General features: G+C 43.8%; 2 protein-coding genes across 2 annotated transcripts; both read right to left on the bottom strand.

Annotated features, from left to right (window-relative positions):
- Positions 1–1,262: 1,262 nt before the first annotated feature.
- On the bottom strand, positions 1,263–4,216 carry gjb10 (gap junction protein beta 10). Its single transcript, XM_086127956.1, has 2 exons — positions 4,016–4,216; positions 1,263–3,511 (listed from the first exon to the last, which is right to left on the bottom strand). Exon 2 carries the CDS (start codon positions 3,480–3,482, stop codon positions 2,697–2,699), a length of 786 nt encoding a protein of 261 aa, XP_085984082.1. The 5' UTR covers positions 3,483–3,511; positions 4,016–4,216; the 3' UTR covers positions 1,263–2,696.
- Positions 4,217–4,757: 541 nt separating this feature from the next.
- ppie (peptidylprolyl isomerase E (cyclophilin E)) lies at positions 4,758–7,970 on the bottom strand. The gene is made up of 10 exons (XM_086127169.1): positions 7,928–7,970; positions 7,537–7,635; positions 7,392–7,435; positions 7,143–7,169; positions 6,962–7,043; positions 6,775–6,875; positions 6,579–6,702; positions 5,554–5,739; positions 5,291–5,433; positions 4,758–4,960 (listed from the first exon to the last, which is right to left on the bottom strand). The coding sequence occupies exons 1-10, from the start codon at positions 7,956–7,958 to the stop codon at positions 4,892–4,894; spliced, it is 906 nt and encodes a 301-aa protein (XP_085983295.1). The 5' UTR covers positions 7,959–7,970; the 3' UTR covers positions 4,758–4,891.
- Positions 7,971–8,872: the final 902 nt, after the last annotated feature.

Raw genomic sequence — 8,872 nt, 5'->3', positions numbered from 1 at the left:
TTTATCATAATATTCCAGTATTAATGTTAGCAAAAAAGCCACTTCATTAGTTGACTATTCATATCAAATCCCCTTCAAGTCCAATCAAGCGCCAGCAAGGATTGTCTAAGAGCCAAACACTCTCAACCAAGCCCATAAATTCAAGGATGAGGGAGCACTTTCCATCTGCTAACTCACAATGATTCAACACGGAAACTGGTACAATGTCACCAGGAGGCCTTGATGAGCACGCCAACACTGAAAATATTTTTACATCCTTATCCTACCTCTGAAGAAATGTGGCACACACTTCCTATACTCATAAAAAAAGTTTGAGGCTGTGTAAATTGTTTGGCGGCTCAATGCGTTGAAAGATTTCAGGGCAAGTAAACAATGTGGGTGCTGTCAGCGAAATGAGGAATTCTGAAATATCAAAACAGAAACCTCTCAGAGGTCTGGCAGCTGTGAGCTAAAACTCACAGAAGATCACCAGATTTCCAAAGTGACTTGTGATGTTTGTGTGCGCATGATGTGAATACACTCGCTTTAGTAAAACGGAATATTTGAGCTCGAGAGGGGGGAAGGGTGAAACACTTGGTTTTTGGCGACAACTGAAGAACTGGTCCAGTCAGTTTGTTGGGACACACCTGGAGGAATGCATTGATTTGCTCAACATCTTCCAGCGTGTTTCGACAAGATCAACCCACACAAAAACGTCACGACGCTGAGCCGTCGGAGTAAGGGAATATAATGGCAGGATGGAGAAAAAAAAGCTAGCACCAGGAAGAGAGACAGCCAGAAAAATCCCATGATTTACAGCACATTAGGGAGCCACACAGCTGTGACTTTTTTTTTTTTGGGCGGGGTGTAAACAAGGACAAACATGTACTGGAGCAAGCTTGTATTTTGACATGAAGAGGCCACACGTGAAGCATCGAGCAAACACAAGATCTCCACAGCGCTCCATAAACACGTTCAAATCCACATGTGGAGTCAAACGTGAGCAATTTTGATGGTATAAGCTTTACTTTTGCACTCAGCCTAGACAAACTTCGCAGGGCAAATACAAAGAATAATCAATCGACTGTCAGCACGGGCAAAGAATTCCTTCGCTGGGTGGGCCTGCGCGTCACCGGGGATGACTCAAACCAAGGAGCACAAGGCTCCTCCTTTTATTTCCCCTTCTCACAGTACCAATCAAGGTAAATAACGAGGGTGTTGCAACATGGCGGACGAAACATCTTTTTTTTTTTGAGAAACAAAGCAAGATAGGACTCAAGAAGTGGAAAACAAGTCTATTTAATGCAAATGTACATCCTGAACATCTTAACAGTGTAAAAACAAGCAACTTGAATCTTTCATATTACAGTGGTGATAAATTACATGCACAGTATAAGACAATGGAAGCAAATGGACACGCGCGGATATAAACACACGCATTGTGGACAAAAGTATTGGGACGCGACCACACCGCAAGTAAAAAGTGGATTGAAGATGTTCCAGATTCCACTCGTTTGGGAATTACGCTTGGCTCATCGTCTCTATGTGATGGCAGTGACTGTCATGGTTTTACTTAACAGTCGATTCAATGATCGTTAGGAAAGCGGCGTGGAAGCGATTTTGAGCGATCGATTATCGCAACTGAAGCAAAACGGAGTGCCCTCCTTGGTTGCAAACAGCATTTGATTTGGTCTCAACTCGTTACGCTCGTACACTAGCTCAGCTTTGCGAAGTTGAGTACAACAACACTGGCACGGAAACAGGAGTTCAGAACATTCAAAGATGTGGAGTCTACCCCAGCAGACTGGGATAGATGTAGGCTACACACACAGCACAAAATGCATTGAATAAAACCAAAGAGAATTCAACATTATATATTTAAAGAGCAACAACCTGAAGAAGAAACACGGGTCCCTCCTTTGGGCTCACCTCCTGTTTGAGGAGCCAAGGAGGTCGGGAGGACAGTCCACACATGACCTTTAGAATCAAACGTGTTTTGGGAATTTGGGAGGAAGACGGAGAAGACCCGCACAAAAACAAGGGAAACGAGATTCAAACCCAAAACGTCACAACTCCTCATCCACCGTTCTGCCCATTCACCTGCGTGTTAGCTGATTGTTCATCCCCCCCCCACCCCCCCCGAGCACATCCAGAAAATGTCATCAAATGCTCATCCCCAGTTCAGGGCTTTCAAGTTCTCCTAAAATCAGGTGTTTTTTATTTGCTCCCACAGTGTTTGAAGAACATAAATTCTTAATTCATTTGGAAAAATGCAGTTTCGGAGGGTACTAAAGAGTCTGGCCCAGTCTGTAATTAACTGGATGAAGAGCAGAGTCTCAAGAGTTTTGTCGATGCAGTGTATGTGCGATTTGAAAAGACTGTATAATTTGAATGAAAACATTTGGAGGTTTGGCACTGCTCAGAGGAAAATCTTACACAGAAACCGTGTGTGTATATCTGTGTGAGACCACACTCTCCAAATCACAGAATGACTCATGTATGGTCCAAAAGCCCGCTTCACATAAAAGTGACTTTCTCGCTTTTTCTCTCAAAATGTCACTAAAAGCACGACTTTGACGGGCCGTTGCGGGGCAAGAACCTCAAAATTCCAGACAATAAGAAGTCAGTAAAGATCATTTTCTCACATCATTAAAAAAAAAAAGTGCCTGCCTTGTCAAGTCTTTACCTGAAAGAAAAAAATAACATAAAACAAAATTTCAAGATACGGCCACGCTGTACGCCGGAGCAGGTGGGACCGGCGTGTTCTTTTTGGGCATCTTGAGAGCGTTTGATTCCATCAAGTTGCTGTGACTGGTGGGCACCATGCGGTGAGAGTGATGATAGACACCGCTGAAGATCTCGCGGCAGCGTTTGCCCACCAAGTAGACAATCTCCAAAATAGAGAGGAAGATGCAGGCCAGGCTGGTGACCACCATGAAGATTGTGAAGATTCGTTTCTCAGTGGGCCGGGCGATGAAGCAGTCCACCTTGTTGGGGCACGGCTTCTGTTCGCACTTGATGAGCGAAGGGAAGTCGTAGCCCTCGTAGATGTGGTAAAGGAGGTAGACAAAGGTGGCGTCCACGCCGACTTTAAAGACCAGAGTCAGGACATAGGTCCACCACAGACCGCCGCGCTTCTTGCCCGTGTTTTGGTAGAGGCGGTGGCAGTTCTCGCCGTACTTGAGGCGGTTCTTGCGTTCGCGGTCCTCCCGGTAGGCCACATGCATCACCACCAGGAACGAGGGGCAGGTGACGAAGATGAGCTGCAGGGCCCACAGCCTCACGTGGGACACGGGGAAGAAGTGGTCATAGCAGACGTTGTGGCAACCCGGCTGAGCGGTGTTGCATTTGAAATCCTTCTGTTCGTCACCCCAAACCTTTTCGGCCGCTACCACGAACACCAGCACCCTGAAGACAAACACGATGGAGAGCCACACTCGCCCGAAAGCAGTGGAGTACTTGTTCACCCCGCTCAGGAGGCCCTGGAGGAAGCCCCAGTTCATGGTGAATCACTTTCGTTGCTTCTTTCTTCCTGTTGATGAAAGTGGAAAATCATAGGATAAGGGAACAAAACAGGTCACAGGTCACATGTTAGTGGGGCACGACAAGGAAAGCAACATTTTCAAACGTTGTGTTCAAGATTCATGTATGTTAATATTATGGTTGTACATTTCAACTTCAGGATGTCACGGCTGAAAAAGATCCGCCAAGTTGTGATCTCATGTCACAACTATTTTAAGTTAGTTATTATTTTAACTAAGTTTAAAATGGGCAAAAATAACAGGATTACCGGGAGCTGACTGTAAACGGTAGTTGAATATTTCTCGAGTGGAAACCCTTTCGTCTACTTCTATAGCAAATCAGTCACGTTGCGTTCACGGAACCAGTTAAGTACGTTGGAAGGCAAGCCAAATCTTAGGCAAATTCCCCGCTTTCGAACGTCCGCACTCGCTCAAGGCGTTTAACAGAAAGGACAGAAAGGACGACAAACCTAAATCGGCCTGGTTTTAATTTTAAATTTGAGTAGGGTACTTACAGTGCAAGACGGAGGAGCAGAACTTGGATGAAACTTGCCGACGGGGCAATCTGAGCAGTTGTCAACAGGACCGACGAGTGGAGGGTGGAGCTGTTCCTCTGCCATGTCCTTGCAAAATGTAACTTGCCTGCTCAGGTGTGGCAAAGCCATTCCGCCACTGTTGGTCGAAGCGACGATATGTGTCTGCTTTTCGCTCTTTTTTCTTCTTTTCTTAACTCCACCTATGTCTGCACTCTGCAGCAGTGCGCATAATGGTGGTTGGGGTGTTGACCGGGCAACAAGAGGTTTCAGGGGATTTCCGACAAAAATCGCTCTCAACATTTTATTTATGTATTTATCCATAGCATTACGAGTACTTTTACACACTTTGTTATGGAATAAAAGTCGGCTGTCAGAGCAATTTACGAAATAAAAAAGAGGTACCCTCTTCAAAACAACAAATAAAAAGCAGGAATAATAGTTGCAGTAATTTTACCTCAAAATTGATATTTTTTTCATGCATTCCAATTGGCTAGCAGATGCTTTTAGGGTAAACCACAATTGCAATGCGTTTGCACTACCTAGTGGGGAAAGTTGGTTCACAGTATTTATTTTTTTCTAGCCCTTGAACAATCTTCTCTTCTCTCTCCTTTCTCGACTTAGGTGGAGTTAAGAAAATACAGTAAGAAGAAAAAATAGCAGCGAGGAGAGGGAGAGAGATTTCTCCTCACTGAATACCTTCACCAAGATGGACCACCGAGTCTGACTGTTGCAGTGTCTTTATTTTAAAAAAACAAAACAGTTTGAAATATTTACATTGCAAAAGATTTGGACTCAAGGTGTAAAGGACGGCACCTATCACACAAAGTCAAACAGGCGCATGAAGTTCGGTTTCTTTTACACACATTCTCCACAGTCAGAGATGATGACTTTCTGCTTTGCCTTGCCGTCTTTTGTTCCCTGAGCCTGCACAACAAAAATGGTTTTTGTCAACCAAGAATGCATGTGAAATTGTGATTGCTGTTTTACAACAAGGCAGCACAAAAAACACCAGTGTCAACAGTATTAGTGTTTCGCATATGCCCATCATCTCAAATTTGAGTGTTTCATCTAAATATGATTCAGATGAATATTTACTGAAAGCTTTTTATCCCACCGCCATCCCATCCAAGCATCCCGGTCAGCCCCCAGGAAGAGGATGTGTACCAGTATGTCCTTTGCCGTCCTTATTTGTCTCATAGACCATCCAGCATCAAAGAGTGAAATAAATGCAAGCTGTTGTCATCTGGCCCTCACCTCCATTGCACGAAGCACATCCATCCCCTCCACCAGCTCTCCGAACACCACATGTTTGCCATCCAGCCAGTCTGTTTTGTCAGTGGTGATGAAGAACTGGGAGCCGTTGGTGTTGGTACCAGAGTTGGCCATAGAGAGCTGCCCTGTGTTTACCAGAGACAAAGTGAAGTCACTCTTCCGGGGAATGTGCCAGTGAACAGAAACCATGAAGCTTCAAGTGTATATTAATAATGAGACAACACATTCTAAGGCGAGCCCCTCACCTGGAGCGGTGTGTTTGAGGACAAAGTTTTCATCATCGAACTTCCGGCCATATATGGACTTGCCACCTGTGCCGTTGTGGTTGGTGAAGTCACCTCCTTGGCACATGAACTGGGGAATGATGCGATGAAAGCTGCTTCCTTTGTAACCAAATCCTTTTTCATGTGTGCATAAGCAGCGGAAATTTTCTGTAAAATAAATCAAGTCTATGTCAATTTGCATCCATGACACAGCATTTCAACTCATCAATGTGCTCACGGAACATGATGTCCAAGGTGAGAATGGAATCTCGAAGGTAATGAACCTAAGGTTGGACAGTTTCTAATTTGATCACTCATTTTCAGAAAAAAAAACACCTCTACAGTCACACAAAACTTAGTTGAACCACAGTCTTGCAAGATGTGACACAATATTATAGCGTATTGATTAACCTGAAACCGGTCTGTAGCGCAAAATAAAAGTTAAGGACCACTGCTTTAGATAGACCGAGCAGAGAAAGAAAGAAAAAAATGACTTTTTTGCAGGACTGATGCAGCCAACCTGTGAATTGTGCAGTCGTGTACAATCGGTCCATTATGTTGACATAATGTATGGAAATTGCGATAGGTCCTCATAAGAAATGAGGTGGAAATGTGCAGGGATGTGCTGATCAGTCTGAAAATATTAGAACGTACGGCTTGACATATACATGGGCACAGGCGGGTGCAAATGATTTTCAAAATAAAACTTTTTTTCAGCCGTTGGTAATTAATAAAACATTTTTATTCAGTCTCTCTGTGCAGCCCAGTGCCAAATATCATGAAGACCAGTACCAGAGCCGTGATCTAAAGGCTTAACATTGCTTACAGAGTAGAGACCAGTTTTAAGATGGCATCAGATAGATGCTGGAATGGATCCGTTCATTTTCCATAATTTCTGATGGAAAGAGTTTATTTTATTTTACTTTTTCTTCGAGAAGAAACGAATTGTCTCCCGGAATGGATATTATCTACTGTGCTGAAAGCCCAGTGCATTGCAACATACAGACCCGCTGTCATGGGAACAATGTCGGCCCGAAGGAGGAAGCGAAGTCTCCCTGCAGGTTTGTTGCCAATCTTGATGTCCATGTAGACCTGTGGATTAATTCTGCCCTTTTTAGCAGGGGGTTCGGCCTGCAGAGACAAATGATAACAGGCTTCCAATCTGATGTTGCACAATTCCACACAGTAGAGTGTACACTCAACCTCTGGGGCAGCACTTTTGACTCCTTCTCCTGCCACTTCCACCTCAGCATCTTCTATAGTCTTGCCTGAGAACTTCTTCAGCCAGTCGTCATCCGACCACACTAAAGAAAGAGAAGAGAGAAGATCAGAATCAAGCGACCTGAGCCTCATTTCAAGAAAATAAACCAGTCAATTACTATGTAGCCACCTGGTCGAGAGGATCCTTCTTTGATTCTCATTGGCTTGGCGATATTGACACGGACAGTTCGACCGAAAAGCTCAGATTCATTCTAAAACAAGTATGAAAACAACAGAATATTGTAACATGGTAACCTATTTTTTCCACACAATGCTGAGTGTAAATGTCTGCAACGATGCAATGCACTCACCATGTTATCAATAGCTGCAGCAGCATCCTGCACGATCAAGTGGGACATACACGATACTTATTATGAATGTTCACTAAGAACTACAAAACATACATCAACTGTTAAATTATGAGCGAACTAGATGAAGTTATAATGTCTTTGTGGAGAGTAAAATGCTTCAGGTCACACATCAAAATGCACATTCACGTTTTTAAGACATAACTGTATTGAGACAGCACAGTTTGTAGACAAGTGTAACCTCAGACATACCTCTGCCAGCTCAAACTCAACAAATGCAAATCCCCTGTGCTTTTCTGAAAATTGAGCAAAGGATTCATAAACATGTTGACAATAAATTATTGAGTGGAACCATATAATGTCAGGATAATCAGGGCGGAATGATTATTAACTGTACCTGTCTCATAGTCTAATGGTATTTGGATATCTGTGATGTCTCCAAAGGGGATAAAAGCAGCATGCAACACTTTCTCGTCCACTTCCTCCGCTAGCCCACCTAAAACAAAGACGCAGCAAAATGTGTACACAAATAAATTCACACTCCCTTAATTTCAAATTAATAATTTGCCAATGAACTAAGGAATGCCCATTTCAAATGAAAAGCTCCGAACACTGTACGTGTTGATCCCGGTAGCTCAAATAGTTTTTGTTATCGTACCGCGTAACCTGTTTCCACAATTTGCACACACCATATTTGCTTATTGTTTAGTGTTTTTTTTTTCAGTATTGAGGTCGTCTGAATAAATTTGATTATTAAACTATGTCGCCGACATGAATCAAGAACTCACCAACATATAAAACTCGCTTGCTTGCCGCCATATTGGAAGGGAGGGTTCAACTTTAACCCCCGCTCTGATTGGTGGAATAAAACTAAAACACGCCTCCGCTTCTGCGTAGATTCCTGCGTCATCCAACAACGTTGCGGAACGTCACTGTACTACAAGTGCGCCACATGCCGGCCGTATCAAGCTATCTATCTTTTGTCGACAATACTGTACTGTCATTCTAGGTTGCTCAAATTAATCCGTATCTCTCAACAAACATTTATTAACTAAAACGAACTATCTGATTGACGTCGTCTTTCACTGCCAAAAGTACAATGCATAGCGTGTTTTTATTCTGAGAGCCCTGCAAATTTATGGTGACAATTCCTGGGTGTGCCCTGCCTCCTGCTAACAAAAGGCAGCTGGGATATGTTTCAGTTCACTAGATATGTTATGCAGATGAGGGATGAATGAAATGATGAATAAATTGATGGATGGATGAATTAATATTCTATAGAGGGCTGGGCAGTCACCAGCCTTCGGGAGAGAGAGCTACTTCTTGGCTACTGATCAGCACAAAAAGGCAGTTTGATACACACTTCTGAAACAAGTTTGCATAAATTAACTTTAATCATGTTATTATGAGTAAGTCAAGTCAAGTTGACAGGTTGGCCGTGGCAGTCCTGAGACCCCACCACGTCCCCAGCTCTGAAGGCAGTGTTCCAGGCCCTCAGGAGCCTGCGGACCTCATCTGTCAGCCATGGCTTCTGATTGGCCCGGATGGTGATGTTTCTGGTGACTGTGGCATCGTCCATGCACTCCCTCGCGTAGGACTTGACGCTCTTCGTATACTCGTGGAGGTCAGTGATGCTGTTGTTGGGGGTAGCTGCCTGTTTGAACACACTCCAGTCTGTGGTGGAGAAGCAGTCTTCGAGTGTCTCTGTGGACCCACTCAGGCCACACCCGTAC

The sequence above is a fragment of the Hippocampus guttulatus genome, chromosome 13, assembly GCF_054856545.1.
Source record: "Hippocampus guttulatus isolate MCC_2025c chromosome 13, RoL_Hgut_1.0, whole genome shotgun sequence".
NCBI lineage: Eukaryota > Metazoa > Chordata > Actinopteri > Syngnathiformes > Syngnathidae > Hippocampus > Hippocampus guttulatus.
Note: the sequence above shows the minus strand (reverse complement) of the source record. Positions and strands in the feature narration are given on the sequence as shown.